Genomic DNA, 18,186 nt, shown 5'->3' with positions numbered 1-18,186 from the left:
ATTGAAAACTTAATTCACACTCAACATGACTGGCAATTTAGCAGACCTGTGAGAAGGTGACATTCACGTAAAGCGGCTACACATACGTTAACTACATACAGGAAACACTAGCTTTCGGTGCTGAACAAACAAACAAATTTCTCCACAGAAGAATGACCAAACTTTTGCAAAGTAAAAGTCAGCATAGGCCCTGTAGAATCAATATAATTTTAAATGAATTGCTGGCAAAATAATGACACATTGACAGTAGACAAATAATAACAATAATACACATATGCATATACACATTCAGTACATACATAAAACAGAGGAGCAAAGCCATATAATGAGATTAGACCTATAGATTTCTAGAGAAATCTGGTGTGAGATGATTCTAGCATTTTCCAAGTTTTTTAATCTACTTAATGATTATTAATTCATTCATTCATAAAGAGAAAATAAGGCTTTTAACCACTCAACTTACTGTGGTATTTTGCTAAAAGTACGACTACATTTATGGCATCAGATAAATTCAAACTTAAGTTTTCCGCATAAAGTAAAATGGTATGAAAAGAATGTTAAGTTTGAGATTAATCGAGTTTCTAGTGTCCATGCAAAAACTTTGTGAATGTTGACATGAAAAAACAAATGCTCCTGGAATTCATCATGAATCCACATAAAGTTTAAATCTTCTTTCAAGAAACATGGCTACAGGATATATCTTATTTATTATTTTGAAATGAGTCTCTTTTACTTTAGAAGATATGGGCCATTTGACAAGCCATTGTGGTTTTATAATTTGTATTAGGATGTTTCTTGAAAGAATCTCTATTACATCTTTTGTCTCATAGCATCAGTGATAATCTTGTTATTACACTTGAAGTCAACTAAGTTAGTCATTCACTTTTAACATGGGCATCGAAAGAGTCAACTCTGAATATAAAATGACATTTTTGATTAATTGAATTAATGCTAAAGGAATCACTTTGCAGACTTTCTTAAAATCTTTATAACAACTATCAAATCAGATTTACATTTATGGTGTAACGTATAGAACACGCTGAGAGGGATCCTGATGCGGAATAACACGTTCTTTATTTGAATAACTCTGTACAACAAGCCACACGATGAGCAAAGTGACGTATGGCAGGTGCAGAGCAGTAGCGTGGGAGCGGTGGTCAGTGCGGTCCAGGGTCGAGAGGCGAGGGCAGAGTCCGGGAGGTAACCAAGGATCAGGCAGGAGACGTGGTCTAGGGGACAAGCAGAGTTCGGCACACAGAGAGACAATCAGGAATGACGGCTTGGTATGCAACGACATGAGGCAATACTTCGCAACCAGGAAGTGAAGTCTGGGTGCTTAAGTATGCCCGGAATGTGGGCGTGGTGGTGAGACAGGTGAACATGATTATGTTATCTGCTATTCCTGACATATGGCATTTGGCAGACACCCTTATCTAGAGCAACTTACATTTTTATCTCATTTTTTATACAAGTGAGCAGTTGAGGGTTAAGAGCCTTGCTCAGGGGCACACCTCAGTCATGGCCTCAGGTCTAGGGATCGAACCCACGAACCTCCGGTCACAAGACCAGTTCCCTAACCACCAGGCCATGATAGCCCCTATATCAGATCATATTTTTCAACAAAGGATGAGAAATTTAAAACATTATGACAATCCTTTTCATAGCAATCTTTTGTAAATATTGACTTCCTACCAATTGTGCCCTATTATTCCTTGACTGCGCTCTTCATCCATGTAAAATTTCAAACCCCCCAAAATATTCAAGGACCTTCAAGGACGGCTGTCTTTTATGCCTGTTTTCAAAAACTTTCCAGGGCCTTGAACTTATTTTTTCAGATTCACAAACTTTCAAGGATTTCAAGGACCCGTGGGAACCCTGATAAAAGTATGAGATTTCAGGGAAAACACAAAATTGTCTAGGTGACCCCAAACTTTTGAACGGTAGTGTACGTTAACTACATACAGGAAACACCAGCTTTCGGTGCTGAACAAACAAACAAAAATTTCTCTACAGGAGAATGACCAAACTTTTGCAAAGTAAAAGTCAGCATAGGCCCTGTAGAATCAATATAATTTTAAATGAACTTGTGCTGGCAAAATAATGATACGTTGACAGTAGACAAATAGTAATAACAATAATACACATGTGCATATACACATACAGTACATACATAAAACAGAGGAGCAAAGCCATATGAGATTAGAACTATAGATTTCTAGAGAAATCTGGTGTGAGATGATTCTAGTATTTTCCAAGTTTTTTTATCTACTTAATGAAGAGTAATATGAATTTAATTCATTCATAAAGAGAAAAGAAGGCTTTTAACCACTCCACTTACTGTAGTGAATGTGGTATTTTGCTAAAAGTACGACTACATTTATGGCATCAGAGAAATCCGAACTTAAGTTTTCCGCATAAAGTAAAATGGTATGAAAAGAATGTTAAGTTTGAGATTAATCGAGTTTCTAGTGTCCATGCTAAAACTTTGTGAATGTTGACATGAGAAAACAAATGCTCCTGCAATTCATCTTCTGACTTACAAAAGGTACATGAATCCACATAAAGTTTAAATCTTCTTTCAAGAAACATGGCTACAGGATATATCTTATTTATTACCTTATTTATTGTTTTGAAATGAATCTCTTTTACTTTAGAAGATATGGGCCATTTGACAAGCCATTGTGGTTTTATAATATGTATTAGGATATTTCTTGAAAGAATCTCTATTACATCTTTTGTCTCCTACCATCAGTGATAATCTGGTTATTACACTTGAAGTCAACTAAGTTAGTCATTCACTTTTAACATGGGCATCGAAACAGTCAACTCTGAATATAAAATGACATTTTTGATTAATTGAATTAATGCTATTATCACTTTGCAGACTTTCTTAAAATCTTTATAACAACTATCATATCAGATCACATTTTTCAACAAAGGATGAGAAATTTAAAACATTATGACAATCTTTTTCATAGCAATCTTTTGTAAATATTGACTTCCTACCAACTGTGCCCTATTATTCCTTGACTGTGGTCTTCATCCATGTGAAATTGAAACCGCCCAAAATATTCAAGGACCTTCAAGGACGGCTGTCTTTTGTGCCTGTTTTCAAAAACTTTCCAGGGCCTTGAACTTATTTTTTCAGATTCACAAACTTTCCAGGATTTCAAGGACCCGTGGGAACCCTGTACTAAGCTTAGAAGCGTCCAAACAGTAAGGAAGGCGGAGATTGTAGATGTCTCTTCTGAATTTTTCCATTACATATTTTTCTGTCCTGTTTATAAAAAGGGGAAACACAGAATAATTGTTTGGGTGATCTAAGATTTATTTTTGGATCTGGCTTATGTAGACAGCTTGATAGTTGTGTGATTTGTTCATATTATTCAAGCATTTATTTATTCATTCAAATTATTCATGTTTCATGGATAAGGTACTTCAAAACCAAAACCAAAAACACTTACTCTTTTTAATCAGCGTTGATCTGCTGGTGACAGAGTCATCTGAGCTGGTGGAGGCTGTAAAACAGATTCAGAGTTAAAGCAGATTAATGAAGGGAACTGAACAATACAAATAAATTATCCATTAGTTTTCACTCTATCACTTACATTCACTGGAAGTTCTTGAAAGATTCGAGCCTAAAAAGAACATGGATATGGAATTATTTAAGAAATGTGTAAAATATATAAACTACATTATGGACTTGCAGGTCTATTAAAGAGTAAGAAAACCCTGAGGAAAAGTGGACAAACAGTACCTAAGATTCAGCTGCATTATTTATTTTACATTACTCTTACGTTTTTTGCACATTTCTGTGATGAGAAACCCTGTTTATGATGTGAATGGGTTAACCAGTTTAAAATGAAACAGATGACCAGGCAAGGTTTGTCAAGCTTAGTGGAGGTTAGTGTACAAGTCTGAGTGTGTGCTGTTGTGTACAAGCCATGCCTTTTATATCGCTTCCTAGTGGTGAAAGTCATTCAATCTTCATGTACTGACTGATGTACTTAACAACACTGTTCAGGTAATGTTCATGCTGGTGCCACCTATTGGCCAGAATACACTATACCTGGCATTATGCGACACACCATGTTACTGGGTGTCAGATGTGGTCAGGACTGGATAAAAGACTGAAGAACTTCCACAGCTGTCACTAGTGACTTTATTAATCTGTTTATTAATCAAATATTTTACATACACTTCTATTCTTATCAACATGACAAATCTGGTGAGAATATTGTAAGAACTTCCTGACAGTTTCTGGACCAGGTCCAGGATTGAGAGACTTGTTGAACTAGCCAGGCTGATACTGGAAGGGATGGGAGCTTTAAAGAGTGAATAGACTCATTTTTGGTATAAATGAAAAGGAAAGAAAAAACCTGACCCAATTACAGGAGTTTCATTTCACTCCAGCCAGTAAGTAAAGGAAAAGTCATTCATTAAAATGTCCAGTCTTGCAAACCTTTTGAATACAACTGACTCTCCTAAAGGTGCAAAGCGCGTGTAGCCTCTCGCACTACTTCACAACACATGCCCCCGAGCACCAAACCACTTCTACCATCCCGCTCACCAGAGTACTAACACCTGTTCCCCATTAGGTTGTGCACCTTTTTATTTCCCACAGGTCGTTCGGTCCAGTGCTGCACATTGCCTCACTGGAAGCTTGTCGCTGGACCTCTCTTCACCTCTGCTGCATATACTTACCGTTATTTGGAAGTTGCTAAGCTGACTGCTTTGCAGTCTCTCTTTTGTTTGCTTATTCATGGAGAATAAAGATCATGTGTTGCAACCCTCGCCTTCGGCCGCCTCTGTCCCAGCGTCACAATATGAGTAACTCTTAGACGGGTCTTTTACATTAGTAACTCTTACGGTCTTTTACATGAGTAACTATTACACAGGTCTTTTACATTAGTAACTCTTAGATGGGTATTTAACATAAAAAAACACATACTCTTTGAATTTTCCAGTGTTTCAGAGGAGATGGTGATTGATGACTTTCCCGCAGAGGCTGCAGAAAAAAGACTCAGATTCACGATGAAAGGAACTCAACACCACAAATAAATTATCCAGTAGTTTCTTCTGTATCACTTACATGTATTAGAGTCTGCTGAAACAGGTTTAAAGTCTAAAAACACATGACAGATATAGGATTACTGCAAGAACTGTGTAGAATATATGTAGTAGGACAGATAAAAAAATGAACAAAGATAAAATGAAAATCTGATAATTGGAAATGGACTATGATCACTTGTGTAGTGTTACCTTCTCGAATTTCTCTCTGGCTTCCTCTGACAATATTGCTGTAATTATCTCCAAGTCCAAACCCTCATCATGTCAACTTGATCCTTCAACAACCCCACTTCTGAAGCGGTGTCTCCCTGATATCACTATCCCTATTTCTCATCACATTAATCTCTCACTGACTTCTGGCTATGTTCTCCACTAAAAAAGGTAATAGCTGCCTTTGTAATAGGTAATAGCAGAAGGCACAGATGACTGTCATGGTACAGCCCCTGACTACCTCAAGCATCTGTTTATGCCTGATCACATCCACGTGTACCAGTGTTCATGTGCGTGCTGCCCACATACATTTATGTTGGTGTATAAGTTGCCATGTATCCAAAGACACAATATCAGATTTTTAACCAATGTGTGTTCTAACTTTTCTATTTCACGTATGAAATATATACAGAATCCTCCTTAAATCCACATGAGTGTGAAGCTGTAAGGACGTCACACGTGTCTCCTTCATCTCTCACCATTCTTCTTCTTCTTCCTCCAGATGAAGAATCCAACACAGCCAATGAGGACCAGGAGGAGAACAGACACAACTACACCAACAATGACACCAACTGACCCTCCACCTGAAATGTTATGGTGTTACACCACTGTAAATCCTCCAACTGTTGCACCATGAATAATTTCAAAATGAACATATGCAGCTTTTACCCTGTAGAAATGAACAGTCATACCTGGATAGAATGGTGTCACAACATCTCTCTCCAGTCCACTGTGCTGAACTACACAGGTGTATTTATGATTCTTCAGCTCCTCAGGTGAGACTGTCAGAATGCTTCTCTTCTGGAAGGATCCATCATGGTTGGGTAACGTCTCTGTGAGCTCCACATTCTCATGCAGGTCCTCTCCGTCCTTCTGCCAAGAGATCATTACTGCTTTGGGAAAGAAACCTGTAGCATGACACACTGCTGAAGAAGAGCCCTTCTGATACACAGACACCTCAGGAGGAACTGAGAGAGAGAGAGAGAGAGAGAGAGAGAGAGAGAGAGAGAGAGAGATGACAAATGAGAAGATACAAAAACAAAGATTATTTCTATAGGCTGAACAGCAGGGTTACAGTGATGAGGGGGAATACAGTGTGTGTGAACAGCAGGGTTACAGTGATGAGGGGGAATACAGTGTGTGTGTGAACACAGCAGGGTTACAGTGATGAGGGGGAATACAGTGTGTGTGAACAGCAGGGTTACAGTGATGAGGGGGAATACAGTGTGTGTGTGTGAACACAGCAGGGTTACAGTGATGAGGGGGAATACAGTGTGTGTGAACAGCAGGGTTACAGTGATGAGGGGGAATACAGTGTGTGAACAGCAGGGTTACAGTGATGAGAGGGAATACAGTGTGTGTGAACAGCAGGGTTACAGTGATGAGGGGGAATACAGTGTGTGTGAACAGCAGGGTTACAGTGATGAGGGGGAATACAGTGTGTGTGTGAACACAGCAGGGTTACAGTGATGAGGGGGAATACAGTGTGTGTGAACAGCAGGGTTACAGTGATGAGGGGGAATACAGTGTGTGTGAACAGCAGGGTTACAGTGATGAGAGGGAATACAGTGTGTGTGAACAGCAGGGTTACAGTGATGAGAGGGAATACAGTGTGTGTGAACAGCAGGGTTACAGTGATGAGGGGGAATACAGTGTGTGTGAACAGCAGGTGCAGTTCCACTAACAGTACATCACACTCTACCTTTCCTCTCCAGAGTGTCTCTGCCATTAGACACATACTTCTGTAACCTCTCGATACAGGTGTTCTCCAGGTAGTATACATTTTCTACACCATTTAAATCCCACTTGAGTTTGGTAAAAAGAGCTTTATCATTAGATGCAGTCCAGGTTTTTGTGTTCATATCCAGACTGATGTAATCTTCTCCATCATAACCGTACTGTATGTATCCTCTCTTGGTTGCATCATCATCCAGCTCACAACCATACATCACCTGCACTCTGTGAACCCCTGCAGATACAAACACTTTTTTATCAGGATAGTTTTGCATGTTTTCTTGATGACCCAATTAGTACATTTATAAATGTGATTAATGAAAAAAAATTAAACATTTAAAAAATTTAGCTTCTACCAGACGCATTTGGTAGAAGCTAAATTTATAGCTGTACACTACAGACGCCACAGAATGCATGATACCTGCATGCCTAAATCTATAGAAAGTCACTACAATACTCTAATTATCTACGTCGTTAAGTTTCACTGTGCTGCATTTTGAGTGTGTTCATCCTCACCTTTGATAGGGCTGATGTAGTCCTCTCTCAGATTATCTTGGAAGATCTCATGAGTTCTCTGCTTAATCCAGTATAAATCATGATCATCAATCTTCTTTATCCACTCTGTCTTTGGAATATACTTACTGATGTTGCTGTCATAATACATAAACTGGTCTCCATCCACCAAACCAACAGCAGAGAGCTCTGGGGAATTTTTTCCTGTAATGACTGCAGTGTAGATGTAATGTAGAGTGTGAGTTGCTGTAGAGAGAAAAAACAATCATTCTTATTAAAACACTGTGATGGAACAAGAAACAAGGAAATGGAAGCACAATGTGCAGAGGCACAATGCTTTTATTTTGAAAGATTGATACAACAGTGATGCACGAGTTGGTGATGGATGAATGAGGGTTAGCTCGTGCAGCTACGTAGGAGTAGTCAATCCGGTCCAAGGTCGTAACGTGATGGCAGAGTACGCGAGGTATCTGAGGTCGAGGCAGAAGGCGTGGTCTAGGGAACAGGCAGAGGTCGGTGCACAGGATAATCAACAGGCAGAGATAACGCTCGGTACGCAACATTGTTGGCAATACTTCGCAACTAGGAAGTGAAGCGCAGGTGTATATGAATAGCTGGGAAGTGGGTGTGGCTAGGAGGAACAGGTGAGACTAATCAGGCTATCATTTGTTTCTGACAAACATGCAACTTTTGAACTTCATCAACTCAAGTGCCTCCAGAAAAATAATGTCTGACTTCTAGCTGAACTTATTATTATTATAGGTTATTTGAAGACAAAAAGAACAGGCTAATTTCTTCCTTTATAATGCTGAGACTGTATAAGCAGCACTGTGGTGGGTGAGGAGTGCAAAATAAAAAGGAAGCCATCATGCTAGTGTCAGGGAAAAGGGGGGATTTAATGAAGAAAGTGCACAACACAAAAAAACATAACATAATCCAAATTAAGGATGCAATAACCAGCAGTGAACTGGTACAAAGACAAAGCATATAGACAAACCACTCTCAGGTGTCAGGAATCCTAATAAGCCCCGCCGACCTGAGGGACTTACACAATGCAACAACAGGACAACATGAAATACTGCAGCTGTGGATGGAGGCAACTGGCAGGGGGGCCCTGTATTGTGACAAGTGCATTCAATTCTAACTGCAGCCCAGCTCTGCCCAACCAGTAAATTGTGGAGCGCTTGCTCATTACTCGCAAAGTGGTTCTCTTTAAAATTGTCTACAGACAATAATTTAACCATTTGACTCTTAAATATTCCATTTCATAAATTTAAATTGATATCAAAACTGAAATGGACCAATCATTGTACATGTTTCCACTAGTTTTCAAAGAAATGAGCACGACAGAGGAGCTTCAATGATTTTGCCTCTGAAAGGGAACTAACTTGGGGAGGACGTTTTGCTGTTTCTCAGTGCCAACACCCTAACTGAGGTAGAACGTGTTATGGTTAACATGTGGACTGTAACATAATTAACTAATTAACATAACTAAACATAATTTTAGTGATAGTACCCTGATAGATCACACTAGACTGGTGGAGAAAAAAATAGAATGAAGCAATACATACAGTAGGCCAGGGATGGGCAACTGGCGGCCCGCGGGCCGCACACGGCCCTCGTCCTCACTCCGTGCGGCCCGCAAATAGATCAATAATAATTTAATAATTAAAAGAAAAAAAACCGATAGAGCAGGACTTTTTTGTTCTTGTCACGTAGGGCTACGCCCCCCTCTCCCGTGTCGGTGTTGTTCCTTGCCCGGTTATCCCGCCCTGCGTGTCTGTTGCGCTGGTTTCCCTCTGTCTGCCACGCCCGTGTCATCATTGTGTTCAGTTGTGTCTAGTTTAGTCCTGTGTACTTGTATCTCTGTGTTTCGCCCGTTATCGGTTATTTGCGGTTTGTTCGGTTTTGTGGATTATCTGTCATCGCTGTTCTGGTATTTTCCGTCTCCGTTGTGTTTCTCCGTTGTGAATGGCTCTCCTGTTACAACTCCTGCCTGTCCTGTTGACCACTTGGACGGCTCTCCCGTTTTGACCCGTGCCTGTACAAACGACTTCGCCTATGGAATTCCCCTTATTAAATCTCGCTCTTCTCAGCGTTTGTGTCCGCCTCCTCGCTCCGCAGCGCGCTACGCGTTACAGTTCATTGATATGAAGGAGTTCAAATTCCTTTTTATTAAGCAAATGTTTTGTCTTTGTTGCTTATTAAGGACCTGTTAATGCATTTATATGCAGAAAATAGATGTATGTTGGTGCAATAAACATACAGATCTGAATTCATTTTAAATGTGTTCTTATTGAGAATAATTTGTAGTGTCTTTCATATCCAATTATTTGAAGTGCGTGGTCATGTGGCCCTCCAATAATAGTGCTGAAAAAATTTTGGCCCTCTTTATCATGGAAGTTGCCCATCCCTGCAGTAGGCTATGAAAAATGGTTCACTGTATTAATGTAATTTACCCAAATGTTTGACCACACTGGTAGCCAATTAATGCATGCTATGTAAAGAATGTCTCCATTTGCAAAACACAAAAGCATAAAAACGATGATGAAGTTGGCATATGGTCTTAATCTTCCGCTCTTCCTTAAATCATGGCGCAGTTATTTTAAAGCGCCTGTAGATGGCGCACTTTAACACGCTGACCAAAACATCTGTGACGAAAGCTGCCTTCAAATTCATTATACATTTTTTTTAATGGTATATATTTCAGAATTTATTACACAAGGTTTAATAAAAAGGAAGCGTATTGCTGTCAAGAATTTAAAAAAATATATTACAAGATCTTATGTCGTTAAAACGACGTAAAGAAAGAATTGCATATTCAGAATTCTTTCTTCTATAGCTTTAAGACAGTATCAGCAAAAGTACCAAAATATGCAAATTCTTATTTCAGGCCAGAACAGAACAAACACCTACAACTTTGTTTACTTCAGGAATAGACGTATTTTAAACAATTGACATGTTATTTCGAATGTACTAAAGTCACGGAGACAACGTCAAAGGCACCGTCTACAAACAGTGGCAGTCGCCGAGTCCACAGAGCACTGCGCACATAAGACCACAAAAACAAGTTGTATTACATAAAGTTCATGATGTACAGAACTTATAAATTGGTATTTATACCTTGCACCAATTTATATTGGTCAGTTTTTTTTCTAAATCAATGGCTTTTAAGAGGTCCATCATAAGAGCATAAAACAAGTTATATTACATTAAATGCATCCTAATCTAATAAAATATAATTTAGACCACTACAAATTACAGTGCTCTGTGGATTCTGCGACCGCCACTTGCATCCTTGTTAAGGTAAATTTTAGACGGTGCCTTTGACATTGTCGCAGTGACTTTAGTACGTTCACAATAACATGTCAAAGATATAAAATGCAGGTTTTACATTCTGGAATTGAGCAATAAATTATGAATAATATTATATTTTTTATATAATTAATATTTTTTAAACAATGACTCGATTCTGCATGTCTACACAGATTATACAGCTCCGTTCCAACTTACCAGCTGATACCTGGTGAAAACTAAACGCGATGGATAATAAGGCTTTCATGATCCTGTTAATGTGATCCATCGAAAAGCAGACTTCAACCATAAAATCTTGATAGAAACATTAATAAAAAAGTTTGCATCTATTACTTCTTAAAACGTTACGTTCCACGAATATCACTTCCTACTCGTTATAACCTTTGTGACTCTCGTCCTTTTTATAAAGACGCAACCGTTTACGTTTAAATAAAGGAGTCCAATTCTGTCCAATGAGATTTCAGTATTCATGTGCTGGATCACAAGGCGCGAGAAGGGTAATGATGCAGGCTGGAGCCCCGGTGGGCGTGGGTAAAGTGCGGAGCATGTGTCAATCATTTTCGACTGCAGCCAATCAGATACTAGACTTTTGTTGTCAATCAATTTTTATTAAGCCAATTATCAGCCAGAGTTAGCTGTCAATCATTTTTTACTGCAGCCAATCATCTTAACAGATCTGCCAAAAGAAGGCGGAAACTGCACGGAGAAGCTCTTTAAACAGAAGTATATGCCATTCTTGCACGAAAGTAGCTGAATAAAAACATTAGAAGAGCCATGACTTTAGACATTTTTAATCAAAGTTTAAAATATGTCTGCAGCATTACATATATGGGGCGCTAATGAGAATGTGCAACAAAATGACAGACGTCAATGATACAGAGAAGGGTTTTAGGCGATTTTATACCCATTACAAATACACAATATCGTTTATTATAAGCGATAACATACAATATTTGTATTGTTAACACAAAAACAAATGTCCCAACACATATTTTACTTTCAGTCCATGAATAGAAAAGGATGAGTCCAAAGTGACCATTTAAATTTTTGTTTTGGATAAAAACAAATAAGCACGTAAACATAACAAATACTATGTTTTTCAGTGTAATGTGAAAGCAGCCCCTGGGGAATTGTTGATATTTATTTATTTATTTTATTCATACTGTTTCTCAGGCCCGTTGACAGTCTTGCTGGGGCCCGGGACAAGAAAGTTTCATGTGCCCCCCCCCCCCCCCCCCCCCCGGCTTACGTCATTTGAATTTTCTCTGTAGCAGACAATCCTTGTGTTAGGTCATATAGTATATAATACAGCCACACATCAGCTGTTTCTGACAGCTGACTGGTTTATACTTGACGTGTCGCGATCGGCGCGAGGGTCCGCGCGGCGAAAATGAAGTAATCGCAGTGGCACCGAACGTGCGCGAGGGTCTCGATTCTTCGCGAGGTCGTGCACCTCTCGAATTTTGTAACTTCGCGCGCGCCGCGCTTCTGCGCAATGAACAAAGTCACGTTTGCAGGGTTCATACACCTTTATAAGGTGGAATTCAAGCACTTGTACGTCACTTTAAAGGTCCATTTCAATATTTCCCTGAACGCTAAACATAATTAAGTTAAATATTTATACATATACTCGAAATAATTTGCTTTTTATTTACATTATTTAATGGTTGTTTATTTTCAAAACGCCCAATCTTAACGTCTTCACGTTTTCTCATTTTTCGTCCTGGAATTACATTTGTTGTGAAACGAAGTAGTACTTTAGCCTAAATTCCAGCACTTTTCAAACCTGGAACACAATGCATTAAAATACATTAAAATTCGACTTTCTTTTCTGCGCTCCAGATTTCTGTATTTACTTTAACTATCCACCACTGTATTTCCCGCTGTTGGACGGGTACCAGCCGGCTACGGTCGATGCTGGATCAAACCATTTTTCAGCGGGAGGCGGGGGTGTATGCACTTAATGGAAAATATGCAGATAGGTAAAAAACATATATTTTAGCCATTGAGCTTATTTTGAGTACAAAAATTTATATTAATGAAAGATTTCAGGATTATTTAAAATTATAGACTTTAAATAAAAAAATAAATTGCTGGGCTCTTTGATGGGCCCCCCTGGCCCTGGGGCCCGGGACAACAGACCCGGTTGTCCCCCCCTGTCGACGGGGCTGCTGTTTCTGTTTAAAATGTTTAAACTTGTTATAAACTGTTTAATATGATTTGCAGTGTAAAATTGAGTGTAGGAAAGGGTTAAACATTATGAGTGTAAGACGTTTTAATGTTTAAAAGCATGTTGATTGGCCCAGAGTAAGTGTCACTCATAGGTAGACTCCGTTTTTTTTTAGTAGTAGAGAGAGGGAGACTCGAAAAGAGAGAACAGCGTGAGGAGAGAGTAAGAGAGCTATGAGACATAAGTTAGAAATATAATGTACACCGCATTGTATTGTGTTGCAGGTGTAGAGTAAATAAAACTGCGGGGTTGTCAATTAGAGAACCCGACAGTGAACCCTGAGTGGGGTTGCGAGGGAAATTCTCCTTAGCGTGATGCTCGGCTACCCCAAACGGTTGACAGCCCCAAGTTTAGATTAAGTTCGCTTCCTCGGTTCAGTTTAGATTAAGTTCGCTTCCTCGGTGAACCGAATATGAGGGACTTGGCACAGGGCTCTTCTGCACTTTGTTTGTCTGCACCAGATAGCGGTCTGAGCTGCCGCGAGGCTCAGACTTCCTCTGGCAACGCGGGATTCTCCATCGCCGAAGCTAGATAGCTTCTCTGCACGGCCTTTCTCCAATACCAGGGAGTGAGTCTACATTTTTTTTGTTTGCGTAGAGGAGCGCCAACGGCAAACGGCCATTTTAATTTGTGGCCTCTACGTTCCCAAGCAGCGAATCAGGCCTGCACCAAACACACACACACACACACACACACACACACACACACAGAGGATAACATTCAGAACGAAAGTCTGTACTGTAAAGAGTTATACTTGTCAACTGGTTGTTACATGGTCATGTTCTGTCTCTTCTGTTTCTTACGTTTCAATAGTCTTTGTGAAGTGTTAGCCCCGCCCTCTGTGTTAGTTTGGTTCCTAGAGTCACTCAGCTGTTTTGAGTTCTCGGCTGATTAGTACCCAGTTATATTCTCCGATGTCTAATCTCCTGGCGTGAGTCATCCTGTTCGTTACCCGTGCTTAGTCTCACCGTTTCTCCGTGGGTAGATTTCGTCTGTCTAGTCCGGTTCTGTTGTTCTTCCACTTCTGGTCGTTGAGTCGTGCTCACCTGTCGTTTCGGCTTTCTTTATCTACGCTACCAAAGTTAAGTAGTCTCTCGCTTTGATCCTTGAGGTTCTGGGGTTGTTAGGTTTGCAGAGCCGTTTATTCTCTGCGAGGTTTCTGTGTACATGTGCTAGATCGTGTTAACCCGTTTAGGGTCTTTGGTTTGGTTGAGTGTTTATTACGTTTGGAGTTTAGTTTTGTATTTCATGTAATCCTGTGATTGTGTGGTTGTTCTTTCTTTTATTTTATTCTGTGTTACTTTTGTTTGATTTAGATGTTCAGGCGTTGTATCTGTGTGAGTTCCGGGATGTTTTGGTTCATGATGTGTATGTCATTTAGTTAACGGGTTGTGTTTAGTGTTGTGTCGCTGTCTCGACCCGACTGGCCTATGTAAGGCTTTGAGTTATACTGTCTGTCTTTGAAAGTAGATCTGTCCCGACACGACTGGCCTATGTAAGGCTTTGAGTTATACTGCCTGTCTGTTAACGTACTGCCTGTCTGTTAACGTAGATCTGTCTCGACCCGACTGGCCTATGTAAGGCTTTGAGTTATACTGCCTGTCTGTGAAAGTAGATCTGTCTCGACATGACTGGCCTATGTAAGGCTTTGAGTTATACTGCCTGTTAAAGTAGATCTGTCTCGACTCAACTGGCCTATGTAAGGCTTTGAGTTATACTGCCTGTCTGTGAAAGTAGATCTGTCTCGACATGACTGGCCTATGTAAGGCTTTGAGTTATACTGCCTGTTAAAGTAGATCTGTCTCGACTCAACTGGCCTATGTAAGGCTTTGAGTTATACTGCCTGTCTGTGAAAGTAGATCTGTCTCGACATGACTGGCCTATGTAAGGCTTTGAGTTATACTGCATGTCTGTTAAAGTACTGCTTGTCTGTGAAAGTAAAGCTGTCTCGTGTTTAACATGCCTCGCCGTTCCCGTGCGTTAAGGGTTGGCACGATTCGCCTCCAAGAGGCTCAGAGTGTTTCTCTCAATAAATTGAGTTTTCTTCCGCATTTGCGTCCGTCTCCAAGTTGCGAAACGTTACACTGGTTTTTTTTTATATTTTTATTTTCTAATTTTATGCACTTGTTGCAGGAGTGTAATGTCTTTAGTTGAGAGACTGGGAAATCCCAGCCTTTCTAGGTTTTTTTGGGTTGAATAACACCTGTTATAAATACAGACATTTCTGGAAAATATATATTTTAATTAATATATAATTATTCATTATTGTTATTAATAGGTATTTTATTATTCTTATGTCTATGATAACAGCTCATAAATTACATAAGATAGCCCGAACTCACCTAACTCATATCATCTTCAGTTAAGGGGGTGCTACACTAGAAGTAAAATAATTTAAATTGCAAAATAGAGTAGTAATATAGAAAGAATGACTCATTTTTTTGTAATTTGTCCCATTCTTCCCCATCCATTCCTGGAGTATACTTTTAACAAAATCATACAGGGTCAGGTGAAGTACCAAAGAGTTCTACCAAGGTTAGTAACAGCAGTGTAATTATGTGTGATATTAAAAATTGTAGCTGTGCAAGTAAAGTGCTTCTGAATTAGTAGGATGAGGAACAAGTTTGAATATCCAGAATAGATCATAAACGTTTAAATCATAGCATTAATTCTATGGGTTGTTAAGTTCAGAGTGTAGATCAGTTATTTTTCTTTATAATTCCTAAATTCATTGCTGCCATAGCAACAACTGACAATACAATATATTACTATATATATATACAATATAAGTAATTAATTTATAATGCCCATCTGTATTAAAATGTCTTGACACCGAAAACAACAAATCCTTAATCCTTCTGCTCTGCAGGTGTTCAACAAACTGATCTGCACACCTTCTCTTTGTTTTTCCAATATAATGATAATTACATGTCTTGCAAGTAATGCAGTAGACTCATGCAGTAATATATGAGGAGGAATGGATGACAACTGATCCTTTTGTGTCAGTTACTTTAGTGTGTTAATAAATTTACATGTAGCATGTTTAGATGAGTTACAGGCTACAGTACCACAGTTCATATCTGAATGGTCAGTTCTCTCACTCTTGATGAGCATGCCTTTGATGTTTTTGTCTCGTCTATAAGAGATTAGTGGAGGATCCTTAAAAAGGGATGTGGTCTCTGCATCATCTGACATGATTCTGAAAAATACATTTTGCTTGTGTTTTACCTGTTCAGAGAGCAGATCTATAAACAATTTGCTGTTAAGACAACAAGAATTCCTTTGGTACCATCTTATCATCCCACAAATAAAACAGTGGATATTATACTGAAACACTTCAGGATCCTACAGGATGACAGAGACTGCATCCCTTTCTAAGCATTCTCAACTAATCTCCTTTTAGAGACAAAACACACCTCCTTGGTCATTTTAATCCACTCATCTACAGTTAATACATCAGTGATGGCCCCAGTCCATGACATGAGTGAATGCTGATAAACCAAAATGCATATAAACAGAGATATTAGCAGAGCTAACAAGGAAATTGTGAGCCACTTCAGCCAGGACAGGAAAAAAGCCCAGTCAGAGAGGTGCTTGCTGCAGTAATTAAGTGTAATGAATTGCTGTCTTAAGTCTTAAGACTTTCCCCAATGCATGATTGGCTCATGGCTAATAACAAGAGTACAGGAATGCTGCCTTTAATGGCATTAAATTCTGAAATGACAAAATGGATTTTTTTCTAGTTCATTTTTTAGTGATGAAGAAACTGAAATACATGAATCAGCTAATGTGCTTACCGTAGTGTTTGAAATTAATTGTGCTCTGTGTAGTGATCACTTTAGCATTCACTGTAGTACTGTTATTAAACAGACAAGGTGGTAAAGATTCAGTATGTCAAGCTGGTATAATATCATTACACTGCTCCTAGTAAATAATCACTCTGTCATATTGCTTTGAGTTTTCATCTCCTGATATATAACAGACCTGAAGGCAGAGACAGGAGGTGTGTCTGCTTCAGAGCTTTAGATAAAGTCTCAAACTCAGCACCCTCCCAGACACACTATCCACCATGTCCTTAGGTACGTCAGCTTGTAACTGACACATGAATATAGTCAAGCTCATCTGAATATGAACCTGTTCCACTGGTTCCCCTGCTTCTCTCCTCCAATCTCATTCTTCCCCAGCCCTTCCCTGTTTCTGTTCCTCATTGTGAAATAATGTGTACTCCTTGTCCTGTCTGCATGTCTGTTTACCAACTTGTGTTTTCACACCAGGCCATTGCTTGGCCTGTGAATACCCACCTAACACTGGCTGAGATAAGTTAGTGCTTGATACAAGAGTAGAATAAAAAAACATACACCCACACACACAAGAGAGAGAGACAGAGAACGAATACTGAATACTAAGCGATTCAAATTATTTAGGAATCAAAATGAGTTCTTCTGGAGAATGAACTGAGAGGAAAAGTGGACAGAGCATCCTATAGCATCAAAGTTCGGCAAAAATATTTGAATCTGTAATTGATCCAGTTACCTTTTATGGCTGTTGTCATGGTGGGTCGGTCCCAGAGCACTGGAGAGACGCCCACTCAAACAAACAGCTACAATGTGAAAAAGACATGAAATTTAGGGTTACAGTTAGTTATGGTTAGGGTTAGTTAGGGTTAGGGTTCGAGTTAGGGTTAGTTAGGGTTATGATTAGTGTTAGGTTGCTTTGTTATAGAGGCAGATTGCAGCTGCTATATTTAGATACAGTCCCTTCTGGGAAATAGAGACTGATAGAGCTGGTTTGTCTATGCTGATAACAAAAGCGAAACAGAAGCTGTGTCCAAAACTGTGTCCTATTCATTATATACTGGGTTTCCACCCTCTTGTATTGTCAACATGTAGTATATAAACAAAACATTCTATCCAGTAACAATTGTCCACAATGCACCATATTGACTGTTATCACATATGTTCAGTTATTAGTTAACTAGGTTATGGTTAGTGTGTATTATTACTGTGCACTTGGACTTATCCTGTGTTGCTGGCGCTATATTGTTTTGCTTGTGCACTGTGGACATTAAAGTTGTGCCTCTACCACCCTCACCTTCATCTCCCACCCTCACCTTC

General features: G+C 39.3%; 1 protein-coding gene across 4 annotated transcripts in view; it reads right to left on the bottom strand.

The window, feature by feature from the left end:
- Positions 1-11,241, bottom strand: part of LOC143510001 (BOLA class I histocompatibility antigen, alpha chain BL3-7-like) — a 133,398-nt gene extending 122,157 nt beyond the window's left edge. The window contains exons 1-10 of one of the 4 annotated variants that reach the window (XM_076998950.1): positions 11,041-11,241; positions 7,531-7,773; positions 6,983-7,249; positions 5,973-6,248; positions 5,760-5,864; positions 5,093-5,125; positions 4,952-5,008; positions 3,609-3,638; positions 3,465-3,518; positions 315-1,229 (exon numbers count right to left, since the gene is read on the bottom strand). In XM_076998950.1, the coding sequence (XP_076855065.1) occupies positions 961-1,229; positions 3,465-3,518; positions 3,609-3,638; positions 4,952-5,008; positions 5,093-5,125; positions 5,760-5,864; positions 5,973-6,248; positions 6,983-7,249; positions 7,531-7,773; positions 11,041-11,131 (1,425 nt within the window). In that variant the 5' untranslated portion in view covers positions 11,132-11,241 and the 3' untranslated portion in view covers positions 315-960. Of the gene's footprint in view, positions 1-314; positions 3,278-3,464; positions 3,519-3,608; positions 3,639-4,951; positions 5,009-5,092; positions 5,126-5,759; positions 5,865-5,972; positions 6,249-6,982; positions 7,250-7,530; positions 8,023-11,040 lie in introns of those variants that run through there. The other 3 variants (XM_076998953.1, XM_076998951.1, XM_076998949.1) reach the window with 3 other exon arrangements.
- Between the last annotated feature and the right edge of the window lie 6,945 nt (positions 11,242-18,186).

Source organism: Brachyhypopomus gauderio, chromosome 3 (genome assembly GCF_052324685.1).
Source record: "Brachyhypopomus gauderio isolate BG-103 chromosome 3, BGAUD_0.2, whole genome shotgun sequence".
NCBI classification, from domain to species: Eukaryota; Metazoa; Chordata; class Actinopteri; order Gymnotiformes; family Hypopomidae; genus Brachyhypopomus; species Brachyhypopomus gauderio.
Note: the sequence above shows the minus strand (reverse complement) of the source record. Positions and strands in the feature narration are given on the sequence as shown.